General features: G+C 30.1%; 1 protein-coding gene across 2 annotated transcripts in view; it reads left to right on the forward strand.

The window, feature by feature from the left end:
- Positions 1-144: 144 nt before the first annotated feature.
- LOC111624859 overlaps positions 145-26742 on the forward strand; it is a 39742-nt gene continuing 13144 nt past the window's right edge. The window contains exons 1-6 of one of the 2 annotated variants that reach the window (XM_023367819.1): positions 145-249; positions 7940-7978; positions 14934-15022; positions 16186-16254; positions 18805-18829; positions 20948-21043. In XM_023367819.1, coding sequence (XP_023223587.1) covers positions 7942-7978; positions 14934-15022; positions 16186-16254; positions 18805-18829; positions 20948-21043 — 316 coding nt within the window. In that variant the 5' untranslated portion in view covers positions 145-249; positions 7940-7941. Of the gene's footprint in view, positions 250-343; positions 599-7939; positions 7979-14933; positions 15023-16185; positions 16255-18804; positions 18830-20947; positions 21044-26742 lie in introns of those variants that run through there. The other variant, XM_023367821.1, reaches the window with a different exon arrangement.

Genomic DNA, 26742 nt, shown 5'->3' on the forward strand with positions numbered 1-26742 from the left:
TCCGGTGCATATTTTCATCCTTTAAAATTTATTATTTAATTATGAAATATATCTTATTTGTTTTTCTTAAATTATTTTTCCACAATTAACGAGTTAAAATGCTAACAAGCAATCCAAATAAAATATGATATTTGTTATATTACGAAATAGATCTGGCAACACTGATAGATACCATTTGGTTAGAAGCCCTTCATGAATGTTTACTATTGACATTCGATCATAAATTTGGTCAAATAACATTTTACTAAGGTAACCTATTTTTGAACTTTAACTAATACATGATATTTTATGAGCTTTCGACGTTTCGATAAGTTACCGCATGCTACCTGATATAAATGGCATCATTAGTTAATTGAACAGAATAATGAATTTTAAAAGAACACAAATTTGAATTCAAATAATTTAAACTGCCTTCTATGAGTAACATAGTTTCTCATATAAACACATTATATATAATTAAAATTTCAACAACAAAATAATAAATTAATTTACAGGAAACAATTACTCTAAAGCATAGAAATGTAGTAACAAAATGATATAAGATACAATCAGTCTTTTCGAAATATGAAGAGTTTCAGTTGAAATTCCTATACAATATGTAAGTCATTCTTAAAATTACAATTATAGGCATGTATTCTAAAACTCATAAATTTCAATGGCAGTTTCTGGTAATTTCAAATACAGGTAGGCCTCCAACAACGTGGTACCTTTACAACACGGTTGGAAAAATGTGGTAATTTTCTTACAACGCGGTTTATGGTATTTAGAAACGAATTATCTTTCACATAACAGAAAAATCGCAACAGATCACGTGATATGAGCCACAGTTCAACATACAGAGCTAAAAGTCTTTGAAAACAGCTGTTTGTCGACATTGGCGTGTTATTTATTCCCTTGAAAGTTTCAGGGGAAGACCAGTTTCTAGACAGATGTGCATCAGTTACCGTAGACACTCAAATATATCACTAAATTTTCCATCATTTATACTGTTTCAATAAGTGGGGACAGCAAAAATGGTCCAAAACACCATATAAACTTCTGTTGGATGTATATTTTTAACAACATAGTGAAGAAAAGTTATTTTTTGCAATTTTTACTGTCCACAAAACTGATTGAAAAAATTTTAGCTATAACAATGACGAATGAAAAGAAAGGACGGTAGTTATAAAGGAAATTTATAACTCTTCAAAGATAGAAATTTTGGATCGAATTAAAAATCGAGCGGATAGCTGATATTAGTAGTCATTTTAATTTAAATGAGTCGACTATTCGGTCGATTAAGCAATCGGGAGAAAAGATTAGAAATTTGGTCGCATCCGGATCATCTATTCTTGCGAAAAATGTTGCTAGTCCGAGAGCACCTATAATGTAAAAAATGGAACAAGCGCTAATATTATGGGTAGAAGAGATGAACAAGAAACGGTTGCCTTTAAATAAAACTGCACTTAAACACAAAGCCTTAAAAATATTTGATTATTTAAAACAAATGGGACAATCGTCAGCTGCAATGGCGTAGCGTGGGTGTCAGCCGCCCGGGGTGGAAGAAAATTTCGCTGCCCCCTTATTTAGGTATCTCAATTTAAAAGACTAAAATTCAGTTTCGTCACAGAATAAATAATGAACAATTCTGTGCTCATTTCAATTGGTTGAATCGCAGGTGCAACAAAAATATGAAATGGAATGGTTCAAATTTTTACAAGATATTATTATTATTTATTGTCAAATTTTGCCGCCCCTTAAAAGTGTTGCCCCCACTACGCTTCGCCACTGGTCAGCTGATGAAACTAGTGTTAAATTCGTGGCTACCAATGGCTGTTTGAAAAATTCAAAAAACGCCATTCAAATGCCAAGTTTTTCTCTTTTTAGAACCGAATCCCAGTTTTTGTATTGAGTTGGTGTCTCCTATAACGCGATTTCCCACAACACGGTATTTTCAAGGAACGTATCTACCACATTGTAGGAGGCCTACCTGTAATTGCATATGCGCACGAGATGCTTCTTTTTTGAATGTTCTTGATTTCATTTATCAAAAAGCTTGAAGAATGGTAAGTGATCAAAAGAACAGGAAAATGCTGAAAGGAGGAGGAACCAATTAAAGAATAAAGTCTTTGGAAAAGTTGGACAAATGCTTAGAAAATTCAGAAGAAAGTTTAAAATTTCACACAGACATATTTGCTGGATTTTGAAAGAATGTCAACTGATTCTCAAGAAGTGAAAGTCTATTTCAAAATACATGGTAAAGCAAGTTACTCAAAAAAATTGCTTCTGCAGATATTGCATGATGGAATCTTGAGCCTTTTATGACTTATAACCAACCTGTACACAAAAACATTATTTTAAAATAAATAATGAATTTAAACAACTTTGAAATTGTGCAGATTTTTATAGTGAGCAAAAAAAGTATTTGTACACAGGCATTATTTTGCATAAGTAGACTTGGGGGCAGCTACAAATAATAAATTTAATTTAATAAAAATAAATTTAATCATTGAAGTACTTTTACAATTCATATTCATGCATGTTTATTTTTGAGTTTATCTGAAGAAATTATCCAAAGTAAAATTGATTTTTTGCATGCCAAAAAAGTATTTGCACACATAATGCCATCCTGTTTTACAACAGTTAAATACAGTGGGTGATCGGTTAACGAACATAATCCGTTCCAAGACTTTGTTCGTTATCTGAATTGTTCATTAACTGATTATTGATTTACCATAGGTTTGTATGGGAATTTGATTAATTCGTTCCGAAGACTCCAAAAAATAAAAAAAATATATACTTTTTTTACTACATTTATTTACATGTAATAGTAAAAATACATACATATGCTGTCTTGCATTTTTATTAGTCATGTTTTATCCGTTTGTGGGGGTTAAACAATCTGTCCAATGTCGATTGCTTTTCTCTTTTCTTCAGGATTTTTCAGAAGTAATTAATAGTATTGTAATTGTAGAGATTCCCAACCCAATGAACCTTATTCTGCTTTGGTTGCCACTTGGATGATATAACATCCTCCCACTCCTTCAAAAGATCTTTAGTAGCAGATGTCGACATTGGTCCTCTTTCGTCTTCCTCTTTTCCAAAAGATAACACATTTCGCTGAGTTTCTCGGTATTCTTCATTTGAGAGTTCTTGGAGTTTTTCTGTCGTCAGATCAATTTCAGGTTCCATTATGAGCTCTAAAATGCTCTTTATTTCTCAGACGTAATTTTCATTACTCCATTAACAGCTTGAGACTTCTTGATATATCTTTCATAGCTAAGATTGAGCCTACTATAGACCTGTTCAAGCCATACTGCCTAGCAATATCAGACACCTTGTGCTCACTTTCTACCTTGGCTATTATCTCTTACTTGGTTTCTACAGTGAGCACAGTTCTTGACACTCCTCTTTTTAGGCTCCAAAATATTATCAGTTTCTTTTTTAAATAAAAAGTTCAGAAAAGCACTTACAAAAATTCAGAGAACAGAAATCAACTAGGCCACAAAAAATTATTTAAATACAAGGCCCAAATGAAATTCGAAATTTGGTATTAAAACGTTAACGAATATCCTTTCACCTTTCGTAAATAAACCCCGAAGCAAAATTTAACAAGTACCTGTCCGACAGTCTCGCGAAGACTACAAAAATTATTTGTCAGAAAGGTAAACAAAAAGCCGGAATTACAAGAGTGAGTTTCAAAATTTGGAGGAATACTATCCGATCGGTATCGAGTTGAGAGTCGATCTTACGTTGCCCACGCTCCGGGAGGTTTCGAATTGTTACCTGAAGACGAGGGAAAATCAATTGGTATTCTTTATTTTCGGTTGCTTCTTTTTATGTTTATTCAGTAAAGTGTTCGTTATCCGAACATGTGTTCGTTGTCCGATCATAAAAATCTTTCGCAAAAGTGTTTGTTATCCGATTTGTTCGCTATCCGATCACCCACTGTACTACAATATATAGATTGCCAGCACATCATTGACTCACACTATTTAAAAGATGCATTCTATGACTATTAGAGAGGGAAATTGACTAGTTTCAGTTGTAATGACTCAAGCGTGACTGAAAGCAAGCAAGTTTAATATTTTTAGTTTCAGTTGTAATGACTCTGAAGAAATTTAATTTTTCATGTCAGTGTGAGAGAGGATTATAGACCTAAGGAATTGTAGTTATTGAAGGATTGCTAAAACTTTAGTTTAATTTTTCAGTATTTAATATGCAATAAAAATGAAAAAGAGTGTGATAGTACTGAAATAAAGCACAATCTGGATATCTGAGGAAGCTAAATGCAAGGCAGTAGAAGTACAGTACATGATTAGGCAATATTAAAATATCCCTTTGTAAGTTATTGTTAATTGTCTATTTGGGCTTTACTTATTAATAGGACTTAATACTGGTGTTTAAAGATTGGCACAGCAATGAGAGTTAGTTCAGGAAAGAACAAAATTTCTTTTTTATATCAACTGTAGTAATAATTTCTGTACCCATATTATACGTGTTTCGGGCTAGCATGCCCCTCATCAGCAGTACTACTACCATACACTAAAAAGGTAACAACAATAAAACAAATAAGTTACTGTATAAGTTAAAAAAAATTTTCACTTAGCCATAAAAAACAATTTTAAAACTTACTGTAAATACATATTCCAATCCTGAGTATAAATGTATCTTTCTCGTTGTATAATTAAACATTTCACTATATAATTAAATTAAATAAATATAGTAAATAAAGGTTGTAAATTATTAAAATCTAACAACATCATATAAGAAACCAAAAACTCACATCAAGGTTCTATTTTTCACCATTCAACAGTGTGCCAGTCTTTAAACATCAGTATTAAGTCCTATTAATAAGTAAAGTCCAGGTAGACAATTAACAATAACATTAGAATTTAAGGACAGTAAGGCTTTTACAATTCCTTTGTAAGTGCTTGACAACTGATGTGATTCAGCATTGGGGGATCATTTACTGTGATCTACAATGCTGAATCACATCAGTTATTCTATTTGCAATTCTATTCATGTTGTCTATATTCAAGCTAATACACCCAGAAAAAAACTTTTATAAGCAAAACAAAAAGGCTTCAGTTTACCAAAGCATATATCAACAAAGCAGCTGATTTCTGGAAAAATGTTCTAAAGAAAGCAAGTTTAATATTTTTGGTTCAGATGGGAAAAAGCATGTATGGTGAAAGCCAGACTTCTCTACAGGCAAGAAAATTTACTGCCTATTGTAAAACATGGCAATGGTCATATAATGGTTTCGTGGTGCATGGCATCTAATGGAGTCAGCAATTTGGCTTTTATTGAAGGTAATATGAATGCTAGACAGTATATTGATATATTTCAAGGTAACTTAGTTCATCAAAATTGCAAATTGAAGGGTCGTACTATTTCCAGCAGGACAATGATCCTAAATTCACTTCTCTTCCTGTCTCTTCCAATTGTTCTTGTCTTCGATCTCCACCTTCTTCTAGGTGGGAGACTTGAGAAACTACCTCTTTTCACATAATTCCAAGTATTTGAATTTACCAAATTGGTCCATTTTCTGGTTGACAGGACTGATCTTTAACCCTGTAGGATCTCCCTTGAATACAAGGGGATATCCACTTCATTTTCTTCTTTTTCTAAGCAGAGAATTGATTATGATGGTTTTTCTTGTTTGGAAAGATGCAGATTCTGCTTCTTTCTGAACAAGAAAAGCCATCATGAACAACTCTCTTAGAAATTAAATACTTTTTTGGAATAAAAGAATTAGGTTCTCCTTCTTTCCTTTCAAAGAAAATTAGAAGTTGTCATAGTGTTTTCTAATTTTAATATTATGACATGAATTACTTAGAAGAAAAAAGATTTCTGTTAAGTGAAAGAGGAAACATTGTAGTTAAAGAAATATTGGATAAATCAGGTATAGTATTTAAGATTTTAACCACACACTACAGTCACACTCAATCATTGCTTTTTTTCTTATAATCACAATATTTACAAAAATTAAAACTGCATTAAAACGACAATCAATCAAATATCAAATATTTTCCAAGGAAAAGAAGAGGGTAAAAATTCATTAAACATATTTTAAATTTTACAATAATAATTAAATTTTGATTATTTTAAGTTAATCAGATTCACAATTGTTATTTTGCAATAGACTTTCACAATATTATATTGCTTAAGAATTATATCCCATTTATTATTTAAATTCAAGCCATTATTAAAATTCTTCAACTTTTAAAATTTCTAATCATATGTTCATATGATTTCTTTTTAAATACATTTGATTCTGTAATTAATGAAAATGGCCTGAATATCAATACAGTGGTACCTCGGTATATGTCTGCTTTAGAATACGTCAAATTCGGAATACGTCCTGTTTGGACGAAACAAATTTTGCTCGGTATACGACTTAATTCAATTATACGCGCCATCTATGAACAAGTAGCACTATTGGTATACTAGACCAGAATAGATGTTCGCGGTGCCACAGTTTATAACTTTGTTAAATTTCTTCTGATTTTAATTTGTAAGTAAAATATTATTATTTTTATTAATCATGAATTGCAAAAAGGCAAATGAAAAGCAACAGAAAACTAAAAAAAATGACTAGAATCACAATGGAACTGAAAAAAGAGATTTTGAGAAATATGAAGGTGGCATGAGTGTTCGAGATTTTAACTGTTGCATACCATATTCTGAGAATGACGATATCGACAATTGTGAAAAATGAAGACATTATTAAATCTGCTAACATTGTGAAAGGGGTTAAAACAATTTCTAAACAGAGATCGAAGACATTAGATCATGTTGAGAAATTGCTTTTGCTTTGGATAGCTGAAAAACAGTGTGCTAGAGACAGTGTATCGCAACCATTTAGTTGTGAGAAAGCTAAAAAGATACATGCTGATCTCATGAAAAATCAAGCAGGAACTAGCCAGGAAAGCGAGGTGTTTCAAGCCAGCCATTTTTTTTTTTAACATGAGAATGGATTAATCATTTTTACATTACTTCTTATGGGAAAGGTTGGTTTGGTATACATCCTATTCAGTACAAGTCCATACATCAGGAACGGATTAAGGTCATATATAATACCAAGGTTCCACTGTATTTGGAAATGTCTTGAGAAAGTACAATATTAATTAATGTCAATTGAATTTTTTAAGGTAAAAATTTTTTTATTGAAATAATTGTTATTATCCTATTATAATAATGGGTTTCAAAAATAATTTTAAATACTACTTGTGTGTTTTTTTAAATATATCATGGATTTATATATAAATTTGTTTGGTTTTTATATAGAGGAGGTTGTTGTTTTTATACAGTATGAATGAAAGATATCAAGTATTTATTTGTGTAATGTGTAATTTTTAACATTAATTTATAGCTGAAGAGTAATGACATGAAAATGTTTCTTTAAAATGCATTTATAAAAAAAAATTGTTTTAAATTATCCTGGTTTGGAGCTAAATGTACAGTAATACCCCGAACTTACGCAATAGGTGAGACCGAGCGATAACCACGTAAGTCGAATTCGCGTAAGTCGGGGTATAATTTCGCAATTTCTGTAAAATCCAAATTGGACGTATGTAAGCTAGTAAATGTTCTCGTTAATCTTATCTCGTCTTTTGATTCGTTCACGGTTACAAGAAATCACCACATATTGTCTTTCAAGTCTCCGTAGATATAACAAACACAGAAAAAAATAACTCAAAATAAATTGTAGCTATGTGTCGATTCCGTGCGATAGTCTGAACATGTAAGCTGAACAATGGAGTGGGGGAGTGAGTAATCAAGAGTTGTGTGGTGCTCAAACAAAAGACGAATCAACGAGATTTGAAAATCGCGTAACTCCGGGTTCATATAAGTTGAGGTATTACTGTATGTAGTTGGTTCAATGGTATTTTACTTTCACCATGTAGATTATATATTTAAAAGTAACTAATTTGATAATTTATTTTCAATTCAGAAATGGCTGAAAATGAACAAGAATTGAAGAATGTACAAGGTAATTTTAATTATTTAATTTTAGTATTATTATAGTAGAACCCTGATTAACCAATGTTCTACATTATCTGAGGCAAACCTATAGGGAATACACTTCTTTTTCTATAGTTTATAAAAGGTTTATCATGAATGCACTGAGCACATAAATACTGCAATACTTTTAACCTTCATTGTACTGACAAGGTGAACCCAGGAGGTTGTCATCATTTGGATTTAGTCAGTATTATTACTTTTGTCATCAGGTTTAAGAGATCTATAAAAGCGTGTATATTCTCTACTCAGAAACTTGCATATAGGGACATTCCAATATTACCAATACCAATACCGATACTTTTCTTTGATACTGAGTATATTTTGAACTTGATACTTTTGGCTGAATACCGATACTGGTATTGATATTTTTCCTCGGATATTGGATCTGGTATCATTGCATTTTTCGCAGATAAGTACAATTTGACCAAAATTGTACTTATCTAAAACTGAAACCAAAATCTTACACTATATTAGGTTAAGTTAAACTGATATAATAAATATTAATGATCAAAAATCTATAAATTTGCTATGTGAAATCCAGAATTTTTACTGAATTTCCTGATTAATGTCCCGTATTTTCCTAAACCCTCAATTAAACTGTTTCTTTAAATCCTAAGCTAAAACCTAACGTGAAAAAGGGAAAAATTCCAATATCCCCTTTCGTTCAAAGTAAACATCCGTCCACTTCGAAAATAATTCCACATTCCAACTCCAAAGTTGATAGTTAGCATTGTCCCGAGGACAACTTTGACCCATTCGTATACCTTTTACCTCACAACAAGTAATAACATGACTATTCTCCCACGATGAAACTATAAAATCCACTTGCTTCCCCCTCTCGGGGGAGTTGTTCATCAACCGGCAACTGCTGTTTTCTTTAATATTGTGTCCTATCCATATATTGTGCCCTTCCAATATTGTGTACCATTTCTGGATCCATTGGATACCAGTATTTTTTTTTCCTCGAGAAAATTTAAATACAGGAAGAGGTATGGAACAGATTTTTGTAAACTCTCTCTTGGCCTCTTCGCGCCTTAGGGACGCAGTAATTTCCCTCGGATTTAATTATTGTACCACCTGCATATAGATTTAATAAATTGTTGTTCCTTTGTTACAATCTGTTTCCTCGTTTACTCATATATTGTCTATTGCTTTACCGACGGCACTCCTCTGTCCTCCACTCGACCCGAACAATTAAATCCTGTTACCGTGGGATAAGTAAAAGAAACATTTAAGCCATCTTGACAATGAGCAGACCTGTCGCCGGAAAGGGAGACCTCCAACCTCCCCGGCGGTTCGCAGTTACATCAAATTTAATTTTTTGAATCTATATACACTATGCTTAGAGATCTGGTTACTGTTTGTAAATAACTCATCAATTATTTAAAAAACATGAAAATCTATTAAAATTTCAAATCAACTGAAACAGTATTGTAGCATTTATTTTAATTTATATTATAAATCAGTATTAATAATCTTTTAATAATAACTAACTAGAGTAAAGCCTGTTATTTATGTCAAAATTAAAAGTTTCAGTTATGCAAAATGTTTCAAAATCAAGCCACAGAGTGAAGAGGGCTGGCAAGATTTTCAGTTTTGATACCCAATGCCAATACTGGCTGAAATCGCTACTTTAACCTATTAGATGTTCAAAGTTTTCTCCATTGTGTGTGATGCCATGTTGAATTTTTATCAATGTTAAGCCTGACGAAAATTACATGTTTTTGAAAAGAATAATTGTGGCTATTGTATTTTCCAAAATTATTTTTTTATTTTGCACAAACAAAGTAGATAGTGCATTTACTTACATATAAGACAAGGTTTTTATTCATTTTTCACTGCTTCAAAAATCTAGATCATCCTATATGTGTGAGCAAAAGATTCTTTTCATTTTTGCAATAATTTTTGTGAACTGTGTATTTGCATTTTTTACTGGATTCTCACCTTCTGGTGTTTAAAAACAAGTATTTTATCTGGGTTGTTTCAATCATTCTTGTGTATTGTCAGGAGTAAAGATGAATAGCAATAGGAAAAGCAAAGCTTTTGAATTGAATTCCAAAATTACATGGGAGTCCGATATAACTTTTAATTCATTCTCATGTGAAAACAGATGATTATTCAGAAATCAGAATTCGGAGAAACTGGTAAGTATAACCAACAAAGAGTGAATTCAAATGCTAAGAATTGGCAAAAAAGGTTCCCAATTGTCCAACTTTACATGAACAAATTATGTTGTCGATTTTACAAGATATTTCCTTGAAGTTTAAAATGCCAGTAATTTTTGCAGGACAATGTGTGCATTTACATCATTTGATATTTTATTTGTGATTAAACAAAATAAAATTAGAATTTATTAATCTAATTTTCTTTATTTTGATCTTTAAAATCACACCTCATACTATATGCAAGATCGTCTTCTATGTGAGTAAATACAGTATATTAATAAATGTAATAACCAAAAAAATTATATTTTGAAAGTTAGTTTTAATATAAAGATTATAACGACTAACGACATCTTGTTTCAAAAACGTTCCAATGCTGAAATGAGATATCTTGGGTCAACTGGTTGAGGTCAGAGGACGCAACCCCGAGATATGTCTGGAATAACACAGGACAGGTTAATATTGATATCGATACTTTTTTTGATATCGGGAGTCCCTACTTGCATATAGACAGTAGGTCCTAGTTCTTAGCCCTTTTTATTGGAAGCGACCTACCGTATGTAGGAAATTAAAGCATTTCAGAACTACCTTGTGTACATGACTTCTCTTTGATGGCAGAAAATAAGAAGCATCCCATGGCTGAAAAACATCATGGAAGCATCTTATTCTAATGATTTTAGGGTTTTCAGATGTAATCTAAACCCACATTGCCATGGAAATGATGTTTTGGTCTCATGAAAAATTTTATAAAATACCAAGATCCTTTATTTCATCCTGAACTATTATGTGGATCCAGAAGGGATTAACTAGTGACCCAGTCCTTGGCACCCTTAGTGCTGAAACAGACTTTTTTCCCTCAATGTGAGTAAAATCTCTGTCACTTGGCAGAAAAGTGTGCTTTGTAGACAGAAATTTTTGCTCTACTATGGTGCAAAACCTTTGTTTTATGAGGTAAAGAATCATCACAGCTATCATCCAGTTATTGTTTATTTTTAATACAATGGTCTGGCTATAAGATAAACTTTCCTTAAAATCATAAGTTTGACAATTTGGATGTAATAAAATTCATAACAAAAGAAGTTATTTCTATTGAACCTGTTTTACCTATAGATTCATGCTACAGCTACTAATTTATGTTTACCACACAACTTCTACCACATGAGTTTTCAGGTTTGTTCAGAAGCCCTCCTCATGTGAAATAACAAGAAAGATTTATAGTTCTACTGAGCTTTCATATATTTTAAGTTTCAAATTCAAATAATTTTCAAGGTGTTTTTTGAAAAGCATTCAATTTTTCTGGAGATGTTATGGCAGATATTATTAACAGTAAACTGCACAACAATAGCATTATAACATGTGTGAATTTTGTAGCATGATGCATGCAACATTTTTTCACTCATCTCACTTGGAGCTTTATAACTTGTTTAATTTGCCCACTGCATGACAAACATTCATTTCTTGACTCCCTCTGCATTTTCAATTTCTTATGATTTCAATTTGCAGGTTGATAATGTCTTTTCTTTCCTAAATTTTGTTTTCCATCGCTGTAAGTTCGCCGATTTTGGGGGCAATACGTTAATTGCGCGTCAGGAAAACCTAGGGTCAAACCGTATGTGGGTGGTGGCGGTAGGAGACAGAGATGACAAGTGTCTTACACGAAAACTGTTTATTTTGACATGAAGTTAACTTACATAGTATGAATAACAAAATTTAGGAACGTCTGATGTCGGGTGCCCCGGGGCTTCCTTGATGAAGAGTTCGACGAAGAAGGACGATGTCCTGTGTTCAGATTCACACTCCCTTCCTCCGAGTAGGCGGAGAAGCTTGGACGGACGTGGCTGGTAGGTGCACGGAAGACCTGAAGTCTTCTAGGCACGTGTCTCGGGGAGAATCGGCCTTGTGTCCTTGAGATTCGGGGGTTTTATAAGATTTTTCCCGAATCCCACCCTTGTGATTGGTCCCCTTCCTCCTCTCCCTTACCCCGATTGGTCACTCTTTTTGTTTCTAGGCGAAATCCGAGACCGATTCGGGTCAGGAAAAGGTCGGAGAGGTGATGACGGTCCTTTAATGTTCGCACTTGTATTTTACTCTGTTATGTCCCTTTTCTCTGTCATCTTTGAACACAAACAGTCCACCAGATGTTCTTGTGGCCATTTATCCCCTACCGCGTTCTTACTTAACAGATATCCCTTTTGTTCTTAGACCCCCCTTTCTCCTGCTTGCTTCGACTCGATATTTGTTCGCGTGTATCTCGACAAAGCTTTCCCTCTCTCTCTGTCGACATTCCCTCCTGTTATTTATCGTTGCATCGCGTTTGTTTTACAATTCAAGAAAGTTTTCGTCTCATCTGGGCTTTGTCACTAATACATCCCCTTGACCCGATTCTGTCTTCGAAACTTTCTGACGTTAAAGTTTGTAATTAGTCGAAATTTCTACGCGCTTTTACGACCCTCACAATCGCCAAAGAGGAGAGAGTGAATGCCTGCTCATCTGCTGTTTTGTTTGCATGTGCAACATTTTTTCATGCAGTTGATAAGTTGGAAGCATTTTTCATGGTAACCAGTCAAATCTTTTTTAGTAAAGATACCATTCACTGCATCATTTCACAGTATGTAATTTCTTATAAAAATCTTAGTTTGGCTATTTTGATGCTTGCAATGTTATCCAACACAAGCCTTTAATTTACAATCTGAAATGGAGGACCAAATGATTAAAATGTTAGCCTACTTCTGTGGAGCACCCAGGAAGGAATCTGGATGGGTTGAAAAACACCAGGAATTTTTTCATGGGATGGTTGGTCCTGGATATGTTGGGCCTCATTCCATACCACCTAGCCACATCATTGTGGCCTGACTGAACCCATGATGGGGATGATTAAAAGGCCTTCTTAAAGAGTCCACAAGGCAGAGGAGTAAAAGAAAAAAAATTGAAATGGTCTTGGCCATTCATTTTATTTGAATTTTTAGTTATCTGAGGTAGCATCCATCCACATTACTGTGGATAATTGGTGTTTACTGTATTTTGAAGTAATTACTTGATTGATTTTGAAAATACTTGTTTTTTGGAAAATGAAATTACATGTAAATTTGTCAAATCATTTTGAAGTTTTATATAAATAATTTAAAATTAGAATTCATTTTTTACTGTAAAATTTATTCATTATTGCTTAAATTCAGATTGGATTCTAATTAATCTAGATAATTGCCTAATTGGTGAACATTAATGTGCTATAAAGATATCAGTATTTTAGTATTAGTATATAGTGGTATAGTAATTTTCAGTATTTGTGAAGAAATATGAAGGAACATTATTGATATGACTCAAGAAGGCTTGTGGTCTGTCAATAGAAAGGCTTATTTTCTGTAAACAATTTTAGGGTTATAAAAGCCAAAATTTGGAAAATTGTTTTAGTCCTCTAGAACCATTTCAGGTCTGATTCAGCATTATTGAATTTTGTGGAACCAATTTTTTTCTTTCATTCTGATGATCATCCCAAACCTCATATCTGGTTTGCCTTCTAAGAGTTGGATGAATTCTCACATTCTATATTTATTTGACATTCTCATCTTTTCAAAATTGTCAAAAATTGGTCTTGAATTTCCATTAAGCAGATTGTTACCAACATGTACAGTTGAATTTAGAAGGATATTAATATATGTGAACAGCATTTCCTAACTTCTGTTATTTGGCTATTTGTATTTCAATGAATTTTAGAAAATTGCCACATCAGTGGTATGTTAAAATAACACAGTAATAATTAAGAACCATTCTGTATAGTAAGTATTGATATAAGGGAAAAGAAATGATATCATTATTTTTTACATATTTTAACATTTTGTAATTTTACTTGTTTGTATTTATATTAAAATGTAGATTGTAAAAGCAAGGTGCAAGGGCCTAATACAGCCTGGCCTAAAAGGTCTATTGTGCACTCCATAAGAGATTATTTTAGAAGTTTGATTTATTTGAAAAAAGATAAAAGATGGAGGATGTCACCTGAGTTCAAAAGGAGAATTCAGATAGACAAGTGTTCCCAAAGAGCTGCATATTCACAAGAGAAATGCAGCTCTTGATAAATTTTAGTACAGTTACAAAAGCAACAAAAGGCTATGGATGAAAATGTATCAAAATATAATTTATTATATATTACTATGTATGACAACAAGATTAGTACTAGAAATTAATAAATTAGCAGTTAATATTACAAATATTGTATAACTTCATATATTTATATAGAAAACATATAATCTAATTACTTAATAGGGATATGAATGCAGTTGAACTTCTCAGTATGTCTCATGCTTTTTAGCAATGTCAGCAATTATTGAATGAAAGTTTTCAGTTTTCTGTAAATTATAGTTGAAATTTTGAAATGTTTAGTATGATATATTGCCTATGTTGCCTAAATATGATGTATTGATGAAAAATTTTCCAAAAATATTAATTTTCTACATGATTTTGTAAATTGACATTATAATGCAAGGTTAAAATATGCAATAAGTTAATTTTACATTAGGTTATTGCATATTTTAATTTTGATCATGTCATTCTTTAAATTAGTATTTTTACCCAAAAGGTGAGCTTATAAATAGGTTAAAATTTTGTTTTAGAGTTTATCTGTATTGTTAAACAGTTTTGTTAATGAAGTCTGCTGTTTTATTCTCATTATCAATCAATTATAATGTTTATAAATGTCATTAAAATATTACAATATAAATAATTGTAGAAGAATATTTTATTTATTGTAATAATTTATTTTAGGTGATGAAAAGACTGTCACTTCTGATGCTAATCTTCCTAAAGGAATAAAAGTTGGAAATAATAGATTCGGATTAAAATATTATTGCACGGTAATCACTGTTTATTTTAATATTGTATATATGTTAATTAAAATTATGAAAGTAAAATTTAATATATATATTAAATTAATACTAAGAAGAGAAAATTTATCTAATCTGCTTTAATTATAAATACTTTAGTTATGTAATTCAAATCTTCTATTCTTTCCCTTGAAATTTAAATTAGTGATAAAAAAAAATAGTTAGTTTGATTTTTTTTAGTATAAATTTGGACAATTTGAAGCTAATATAGCTCATATTTTGAAAATGAAAAGAGAAAATACATGAATCTATATTCAATATTTTCAAATATTGTCTTGAATTTCATAGTATCAGTGAAATTTGAGTGTAGATAGCAAATTGTTTAGGTATATTTTTTGATATCTAAATGTGAAAGGTAAACAAATTTATCTTTAGCTTAATAATCTGAAATTGTTAATGGAACAGGAAGTAAAGAGAAAATGTGATGATGATGCCAAGCTGCAAGGAATACTGACAAGGACCAGAACTGGTGGAAAACTAGTTTAATTTTCAAAAATGTTGGTTAATTCAAAATTTTTTGAATTTCCTAGTGTTCAAATTAAAAAGGTTAGAATGTATTTTAAAAAAAGATTAAAGTACATAGCCATTGTTGTTTTTGAATAGTATTAAATTTAATTGCAATTAGATATAGGCTAAATGTAGTGGATTTATTGGGCTGCAGTTTTCAAATTGCAGATCTATACATTCTCACTGTTGTCCATCTGTTTGTCCTTTGTTAATATCAAGAATGGAGTTAGATAAATGAAAATTGAGATCAGATATGGAAAGCTTAGAGACCTGAGACCCACGAACTTCTGGTTCAGACCAGAAGATATGTGATTTCAATTCAAAATTTTCTCCAGAACAGAGTTAGATAGAAGACCAGCATGACACAATTGTTTTCAGGAGAAATATGATGTAGGGAGGGACAATACACCACTGAAATTCAGACTAAATATGAAAAGCTTAGAGGCTGAGATCCTGATTAACTATATACAAATTTTTATAAATATAGACTGGTATATATGACAATATTTAGATATTGGTTAGGTATTATAGATGTTTATTGTTTGCTTATATACATGCATCTATCTAATTTCAATTTTATTTTAAAATATAGAATGATTAAGTAAAAGAATTTATTTTTTATTTAGTTTTGTGAATGTTTCTTGAATTCTGAAAGCTCAGTTTCAAGTCATGTAAAAGGATTTCGTCATCAACAGGTAAATATTTGATAAATTAATACAGTAACTATTTTCATTAATTGTATATTTCAACTTGTTAATCAAATATGGTTAATTTTAAATCAATAAAAGTCATAATTGGTAAAAGAAAATTTTGGAGCTAAAATTAATATTGATATCATTGTTAAGTTTTTCTTTTAAACAATATATGTTGATGTATATAGAAAAATAGTCTTGCATCTTGAACTTAAACTTTATAAACTTAAAAACATAGAAACAGCACTTTTCTTTGCATAAAGATACATCATTTTAATTCTTGAAGTTAGACTATTTACAAAAATATATTAATATTTTCGAGTCTATCATTAAATCCTTTTGACCTTTTTTTACCTTTTATTATTTTTGCCTTTTATTATTTGTCTTTTAAAGAAGTTTTATCTTCTAACCAATGTAACTGTGTCTTCTGTGGTTTGTGTAAAAAGGATTTAATTATAGACGCGAAAATATTAATATATTTTTGTAAATAGTCTAACTTCAAGAATTAAAATATTGAAGAATATCCTGAGTTAACATTGAACATTGTGAAGATACATCATTGTTTTTATAATTTTCATAAAAAAGAATCATATAAATGTAGACATCTTAAAGATATGCAGAGATGTAAAGAATTCTTTTTTGGAATAATGTAGCATATCTTTAGAGAACAAAAGTAATCATCCCTATCTTTTTAAGTATATATCTTGTTGATATATAACTGTATAGATACAGACAAAATGATGTTTTTATCAATTGTAAGAGAAATGAATAATACAGTTACTTTAATAAAAAATTAAATAATTATATTTATTATAAAATTTTGAAGACTGAACACACAAAAAAAGGGATTTTTTGGAGTCTTCTATTTGTCTAACTTCTAATAAGTTAGAACACAATTAAAAATAATGGAGTCATCTTTTTGTTAGAAGCTCTTATTTCCTTACACAATCAAATTCTCTAAAAAAAATTTCTCTAGCACCAGATACGTGTAGTGTTTACAATAATAAATAGGGTTTGTCAGACCATCTGCAATGCAATTGTTGTGCAAGTGTTAATAAAAGATGATTATTTAATTTTTGAGGTAGCATTCCACCTTTGAGCTCCTGAACCTGCACTGTGACTACATGTATAACATGTTATTGAAGATATTCTTCTGTATTCAAATTTATTTTTTATCAATGTAGTATTCAAAATCTCAAATCTTGAATACTTTCTAGCATTTGAATATTTGCAGATAGTATTTGCCCATCTCTAGTTTTAATACATATAGTCCTGAAGTTCAATGTTTTTGGGCTGCAAGTTAAAAAATTGTAGACTTATAAATTCCCATTGTTGTCCATTCATCTGTCTTTCCTTAATTTCGAGAACAGAGTTAGATAGGTGAAAGATGAGACCAGATATGGAAATTTTAGGGCCAGGAAACAATTAACTGTATATGAACATTCAATACTAACCAGAAATAATGTTATTTTAATTCAAAAATTTTTTCCTGAAATGTGTTAGATAAATGACTGGCATGACTATTGTTAAAGGAAAAGTATGATGTACAGGGGCAAGCCACTACTAATTGAGATGGAGAGCATAGATTTTAATTAAATAAATTAAAAATATGATTAAAAATTGCAGCCCAACATTGTGATGATGTCACAATAAATAATTGCTCATTTTTACAATTATATTTTTGTTAATCAGAGTAGTAATTTAATTACATTCTAAAAAGTTTCTCTTACTTTGTTAGTCTAAATTATATAATTTAGAGTATTTAGAATATTAAATGCAAAATTTTAAAGCAAGACTATGCTCTACAATTTTATATTTAAAATTTTTTCTTATTTTGAATGGTTAAAGAGTTATTTTTACATTCAAATATTATATTAAAGCCTTCTGAATGGTCATTATTAATTAAACTTCTCTTATGAACTTTAATTTTTATAGAAATCATTGGTTCCCAAAATTATTTTTGGAAAATTCTGTGTCTTTTTAATGATATATTTAGCAGATAATACAAAAATGGTATCATGATCAATATAACTTTCATTTCTGTCTATGATGCATCATGTTTCAATTTTGACTTATCTTTAGTAATAATATATCACCCAGAAATAGTTTTTTCTTACATTCTTCTTGGCTATCATTAAATTCTAGAAATATGAATTTTTAGGTAAAATTTGAAACTATTAAACTTTATAATATAAAAAAATTAGAAAACATTATGATGAATTATAATTTAGTCCTTAATTTTCAAATATTATTTTGCAGTCTGTATCTTGTTTTGAATTTACTTTCTACTATGGTATTATGGAAGTTGTTGCAGGTTTAGTCCCTATTTTCTAAATGATTATTTTTTTGAAAATTTAATTATTACTACTGATGCTTTAATCTTCTAAGCTGCATAGAAATTTTTAAAAATATTGTTTATCATAACAAATAGTTTAAACAACATTGTTTCATTTTTTGGGTAAAATTTAAAATATGAATTAATATTTTAATAATAATTTTAGCATAAAATTAATTTATACAAAATTTGATTAAATATTTTATTTTTTCTTGTAGAAAGGAAAATTTGTAAAGACTGGAGGCAAGTAGTAGTAATACATTTGATATATAGTATTCAGTTTGTAAATACAGTAGAGCGTCGTTTATCCGAAAGCTGGTTATCCGAAACGTCCGTTATCCGAAAGCATTCCAGTCAGCAAATTTAAATTTTCGCTAGTGCTGTGGCGCTGCAATCTTTGGCTATGTCTTTGGCTACTCAAATATTTTACGTTTTTGATACTAAATTAACTTCTTAAGTATAATTTTTTATTGTTTTTATATTTTTCAATAAATTTATTTTGTTTGTACAAAATAAAAAGATAATTTTTAACAATACAATAGTCTTCGTTAGGCTTAACATTGACGAAAATTCAACGCGAAGCGACACACAACGGAGAGAAATTTCAACATGGGATAAATTAATATATTTTTTCGTACATGATTCGTTATCCGAAAAATAAGTTATCCGAACCACCCCAGTCCCCAATTGATTCGGATAAACGACGCTCTACTGTAACTGTATGTGTTAATAAAATAAGTAATTGTAAATTCTTTGTACAGCTTCAGTAACTGTAGACTGCATATGATAAAAATATAAAGATGCTCCCTTACTTTCAAACACGTTCAATACTTGAGGTTTTTTTGTAAGTCAAAAATTGACTTAGAAAGTACATTTGTACACAGAATAACCATGTATTGTTAGTGTTTGATCCTTCAATGCACTTAATAGAATACATTATGCACATTTATCCACTCACTACTGCTTAGTAGTGGATGTTTCAAGCACAAATTTTTTCATCGAATACACTTAATTTTATAATGTCTAGTTCCCACAATAACAAAGCCAGTCATACTTCTTGCATTTATCTCCATTCTTAGACTTACTATTACATTTTGGATGCTTTTTGAAGCACTAATCATAAAAGTTTATAAAAATTGCAAACAATAGCAAAAATCTGTTACTGCAATGTTATCAACTTCAATGGCATTTTATGATCAGCAATGAAATGTCAGAATTTGCACAAAACTGAAAATGATGATATGCAATTGAAATAAATCTATGTTAATTATTTATTAAAAATTTATTATTTATTACTCGCTAGAGACTGACTTTAACACCACCTCATGACTGGCAAGAGAACTTCAGAATTCATGCAAAATTTAAATTTTAGACATACAGTCAAATTGTTTATAAGTTGAACATTTGTAAGGAGAGGAGCTCCTGCACTATAATTGGCATTATAAAAGCTTAATAATTAGTTTTACTGCATTTCACAGCTGTTAATGACTTCATTTCTTTAAGCTATGACACAGTTAACCTTTTCTTCCACTTTTGTCCTTTCCACTCACTTAATCCATCTTGATCATTTTCAGATTCTTTAATGAGAAACATATAACATATACAAAAACTTTAGTAATTAAGCTTTTACATACTAGTTATGAGTATCATTATAATCACTAAATACTATGAAAGTTCTACTTATTTATCACTTTTTAGATTACCAAATAGTCTTAAAGAGCCTAGTGAGTAATGTCTCAGTTAGAATGTTAGATTCTCTGAGGTTAAAGAAAAATTCCAGTATTTTAACATTTTTTAATATTATGATATTATCTGTTCATTTAGTTATGGGAAAACTGCAGAAATATTACATTTAGTCATACATTTAATTATGGAAACTTCTGGCTATAGAAGAGTTCAAAAAGAACTTTAATAGGTAGAAGTTGAAAGAATTGAGTCATCAGCATAAGTAATGTACAATGACTATAAAAATGTATTATTAAGAAAGAAATTATTCAGTAATAAGTTCCAAAATATTTGATTGTAAAGCTCTGGAGATTCCTTGAATAATGAACAAATAACATCTAGAGAAGAATTTGCTATTTATCCAGAATTTTAGGTTAATTTTTTAGAATAAAATTATGCCAGATAACTGAATAATGTGATTTAATAAAAATAAGTTTGCAAAAATATTTAATTTTTAGCTAAATTATTTTACATCATTAATTATAAATTGAATAATTCAGCTATCTTACTCAAGATTTTGTTATATTTTCTTTTTAATTCAGCTTTGTTATATTTAACTATAAATTATTTGATTACATTTACTATTTTGAATTCTGGTGATTATAAATGAAAATTTATTGTATTTTTTAAATACAGAACGAAAGTTTGTTCCTTCTCAAAATTCAAAGAAGCCAAGAGAAATTTCTCATAAATTAAAACCTTATTTGGAAAAATTATCCACACCTATCATAGGTAAGTAGTAAAAACAAAGTTATAAAACTTATGGTAGGCTAACATTTTAGTAAATATTTTTGTTTAAAAATGAAAAGATTGATATTTTTTTATGCAAAGAAAATTAACTGAAAATTTTGAATTATATGTTTATGAATCTGAATTAGTACAAATGCTTTTACTGTATAAGATAATATATTACTACTAATTTAAAAACTGTTAAAGAAATGAAAATTTATGTAAATTGCCATATGACAAAATTTTACAATGGAAATAAAAATTATTTATATAGATATTTTTATGAAGAAATCATGTACGAAAGTTAGATTGCATGATATTTCAAGCCTAGCAGTTTTTTTTATAGGACTCTCAAATTGAAATTTTGCTGTCAAGAAATGGCAACAAATTAAAACTACAAGGGTCATTCTAAAAGAAAAGAACGTTTTGATTTGATGAGCCGTGCAGTTCTCCCACCACCCCACTGCCACGTCGTGGACCTTCCCATTTTTTTGTGCCAGTCTGATGCTAACAACAAGCCACAATGATTAATTTACTGTTTATAGTGTGACTTTGAAATGTGTGACAAAATTAAAGATCCTGCTAAGTGTGAGGTTTGTAGTGTAATATGCTTTTGAATGCGAAAAAAGTCCACCCTATTGAAATTTACAGACAGATAACTGAGGTTTATGGTAATGTGATGAATGAAGCTTCAGTTTCAGATGAATGGTGTATCATGTTTAATGGCAGGCGAACGAATATTCATGATGAAGAATGCTCAGGCCAACCTTTGGTTGTCACTGATGAACTCAAATCAAGAATTGAGGAAAAAATTCAACAGGATAGACATTTCATTATTGATGGACTCAGTTCATTCTTTCCTGAAATTTCAAGAACAGTTCTTTATGGCATTTCTAGTGGTGATTTGGGCTACAGAAAAGTGTGTTCCAGGTGGGTTCCTTGACTTTTGACAGATGAACACAAACAAAATCGGATGGGAGCTTCACTGACTTTTCTCAGTTGGTACAACAAGGATGGCAAGAAGTTTTTGAATCACATTGTTAATTGTGATGAGACCTAGATTTTGCATAAAACTCCCGAAACAAAGCGCCAGTCAATGGAATGGCATCGTTCCAGATCTCCAAAAAGACCAATAACAGCAAAACAAATTCTGAGCACCAAAAAGGTTATGGCTACAGTGTTTTGGGATCAAAAGGGTATCCTACTCGTTGACTAAATGCCTTGAGGAAAGACCATAAATGCAGTGGCCTATTGTCAGACTTTTCACTGACTACACCATGCCATTCAAAATAACAGCAGGGATTGTTGTCCAGAGGCATTGTGCTTCTTCAGGATAATGCATGTTCGCATGCTGCTGCATTGATGAAGAACTTGCTTCAGCAGTTTAAGTGGGAAGTTTTTGAACATTCTTCTTATAGACTGGACTTGGCTCTGAGTGATTACCATCTTTTCCCAAAATTGAAGGATTTTTTGGCTGGGAATCACTATGGAAGTGACAACGAACTGAAAGATGTTGTTAATGACTGGTTCAAGAACTTGATGGTAACTGAGTGTGCAGAAGTCATAGAAAAGCTGGTGATACTCTATGACAAATGTTTAAATTTGTATGGCAACTACATAGAAAAAATAGCTAAGGTATTATATGTGTTGTAAAATAAGTTTTGTTTCATTATCTTAAATGAAAATATCTAGAGAAACAAACATTCTTTACTTTCAGAATGATCTTTGTATTGGGTTGTTTGGAAAGTAATTTCATTTTTTTTTACCACTAGACAGATTAGTCGTATTTTTCCCGCAATTTTCATTCTAAACCATATCATTATATATTTTGACTGTTAGCATTTTAAGACTTATTTGTAAAAAATTTTGTTTGATTTTGTGCAATTGTTTATTTTTTGTGTCCCATCAAATATGGAAGATCGAAAGCAGCATTTTCAGCATATTTTGCTCTTTTATTACCGAAAAGGTAAGAATGCTGTTCAAGCAAGAAAAAAATTGTGTGACGTGTATGGAGATGTATTGACAGAACGACAGTGCCAAAATTGGTTTACAAAAAATTTCGTTCTGGCAATTTCAATATTGAAGATGCACCGTGTTCTGGATGGCCAGTTGAAGCCAATGAAAACAAAATAAAGGTACTGATTGAAGCAAGCTGTCGAATATCACATGAAATCACTAAGAGATTATTTTTGTCAAATTGAACTGTTTATGATTACTTGAAACAAAATCAATTTGTTTCAAAGCTTGGGTTCCACATGTTCTTAAAGAGAGATGCTCTCTTTGGTGGGATTTTAAAGAAATTTTTTTTTGAAGCTTTTACCAGACAATTTAACAATTGATTTGCGGCGGTCGGCAACACTGCACCGACCACCGTCCCCAACCCGTGTGACGTCAGAGGTCGAGGTTCACTCTTTTTGGGTCGACGTGCTCAGGTTCGGACGCTCATCCCCACTCTCCGACCTTTGTCTACAGGATCGGCGTTGTTCTAACCATCTGTACATAGATTTGTAATTATCGGTAAATAAACTAGTGAATACGACATTCGGATCCTTCTTTCAACCCTAGAATGTATAACTCGACGCCACGACGATTCCGTTCGCGGATGCGATCGGATTGAGCGATCTGACTAACTTCAACTATTTAGAGGAACCATTAATGGTCCCCTCAGATTCANTGCATCTATCTAATTTCAATTTTATTTTAAAATATAGAATGATTAAGTAAAAGAATTTATTTTTTATTTAGTTTTGTGAATGTTTCTTGAATTCTGAAAGCTCAGTTTCAAGTCATGTAAAAGGATTTCGTCATCAACAGGTAAATATTTGATAAATTAATACAGTAACTATTTTCATTAATTGTATATTTCAACTTGTTAATCAAATATGGTTAATTTTAAATCAATAAAAGTCATAATTGGTAAAAGAAAATTTTGGAGCTAAAATTAATATTGATATCATTGTTAAGTTTTTCTTTTAAACAATATATGTTGATGTATATAGAAAAATAGTCTTGCATCTTGAACTTAAACTTTATAAACTTAAAAACATAGAAACAGCACTTTTCTTTGCATAAAGATACATCATTTTAATTCTTGAAGTTAGACTATTTACAAAAATATATTAATATTTTCGAGTCTATCATTAAATCCTTTTGACCTTTTTTTACCTTTTATTATTTTTGCCTTTTATTATTTGTCTTTTAAAGAAGTTTTATCTTCTAACCAATGTAACTGTGTCTTCTGTGGTTTGTGTAAAAAGGATTTAATTATAGACGCGAAAATATTAATATATTTTTGTAAATAGTCTAACTTCAAGAATTAAAATATTGAAGAATATCCTGAGTTAACATTGAACATTGTGAAGATACATCATTGTTTTTATAATTTTCATAAAAAAGAATCATATAAATGTAGACATCTTAAAGATATGCAGAGATGTAAAGAATTCTTTTTTGGAATAATGTAGCATATCTTTAGAGAACAAAAGTAATCATCCCTATCTTTTTAAGTATATATCTTGTTGATATATAACTGTATAGATATAGACAAAATGATGTTTTTATCAATTGTAAGAGAAATGAATAATACAGTTACTTTAATAAAAAATTAAATAATTATATTTATTATAAAATTTTGAAGACTGAACACACAAAAAAAGGGACTTTTTGGAGTCTTCTATTTGTCTATTCACAACCATTAGAAGTTAGAACACAATTAAAAATAATGGAGTCATCTTTTTGTTAGAAGCTCTTATTTCCTTACACAATCAAATTCTCTAAAAAAAATTTCTCTAGCACCAGATACTTGTAGTGTTTACAATAATAAATAGGGTTTATCAGACCATCTGCAATGCAATTGTTGTGCAAGTGTTAATAAAAGATGATTATTTAATTTTTGAGGTAGCATTCCACCTTTGAGCTCCTGAACCTGCACTGTGACTACATGTATATCATGTTATTGAAGATATTCTTCTGTATTCAAATTTATTTTTTATCAATGTAGTATTCAAAATCTCAAATCTTGAATACTTTCTAGCATTTGAATATTTGCAGATAGTATTTGCCCATCTCTAGTTTTAATACATATAGTCCTGAAGTTCAATGTTTTTGGGCTGCAAGTTAAAAAATTGTAGACTTATAAATTCCCATTGTTGTCCATTCATCTGTCTTTCCTTAATTTCGAGAACAGAGTTAGATAGGTGAAAGATGAGACCAGATATGGAAATTTTAGGGCCAGGAAACAATTAACTGTATATGAACATTCAATACTAACCAGAAATAATGTTATTTTAATTCAAAAATTTTTTCCTGAAATGTGTTAGATAAATGACTGGCATGACTATTGTTAAAGGAAAAGTATGATGTACAGGGGCAAGCCACTACTAATTGAGATGGAGAGCATAGATTTTAATTAAATAAATTAAAAATATGATTAAAAATTGCAGCCCAACATTGTGATGATGTCACAATAAATAATTGCTCATTTTTACAATTATATTTTTGTTAATCAGAGTAGTAATTTAATTACATTCTAAAAAGTTTCTCTTACTTTGTTAGTCTAAATTATATAATTTAGAGTATTTAGAATATTAAATGCAAAATTTTAAAGCAAGACTATGCTCTACAATTTTATATTTAAAATTTTTTCTTATTTTGAATGGTTAAAGAGTTATTTTTACATTCAAATATTATATTAAAGCCTTCTGAATGGTCATTATTAATTAAACTTCTCTTATGAACTTTAATTTTTATAGAAATCATTGGTTCCCAAAATTATTTTTGGAAAATTCTGTGTCTTTTTAATGATATATTTAGCAGATAATGCAAAAATGGTATCATGATCAATATAACTTTCATTTCTGTCTATGATGCATCATGTTTCAATTTTGACTTATCTTTAGTAATAATATATCACCCAGAAATAGTTTTTTCTTACATTCTTCTTGGCTATCATTAAATTCTAGAAATATGAATTTTTAGGTAAAATTTGAAACTATTAAACTTTATAATATAAAAAAATTAGAAAACATTATGATGAATTATAATTTAGTCCTTAATTTTCAAATATTATTTTGCAGTCTGTATCTTGTTTTGAATTTACTTTCTACTATGGTATTATGGAAGTTGTTGCAGGTTTAGTCCCTATTTTCTAAATGATTATTTTTTTGAAAATTTAATTATTACTACTGATGCTTTAATCTTCTAAGCTGCATAGAAATTTTTAAAAATATTGTTTATCATAACAAATAGTTTAAACAACATTGTTTCATTTTTTGGGTAAAATTTAAAATATGAATTAATATTTTAATAATAATTTTAGCATAAAATTAATTTATACAAAATTTGATTAAATATTTTATTTTTTCTTGTAGAAAGGAAAATTTGTAAAGACTGGAGGCAAGTAGTAGTAATACATTTGATATATAGTATTCAGTTTGTAAATACAGTAGAGCGTCGTTTATCCGAAACGTCCGTTATCCGAAAGCATTCCAGTCAGCAAATTTAAATTTTCGCTAGTGCTGTGGCGCTGCAATCTTTGGCTATGTCTTTGGCTACTCAAATATTTTACGTTTTTGATACTAAATTAACTTCTTAAGTATAATTTTTTATTGTTTTTATATTTTTCAATAAATTTATTTTGTTTGTACAAAATAAAAAGATAATTTTTAACAATACAATAGTCTTCGTTAGGCTTAACATCGACG

Source organism: Centruroides sculpturatus, unplaced genomic scaffold (assembly GCF_000671375.1).
Source record: "Centruroides sculpturatus isolate CEXI.00-Female unplaced genomic scaffold, Cexi_2.0 scaffold301, whole genome shotgun sequence".
NCBI classification, from domain to species: Eukaryota; Metazoa; Arthropoda; class Arachnida; order Scorpiones; family Buthidae; genus Centruroides; species Centruroides sculpturatus.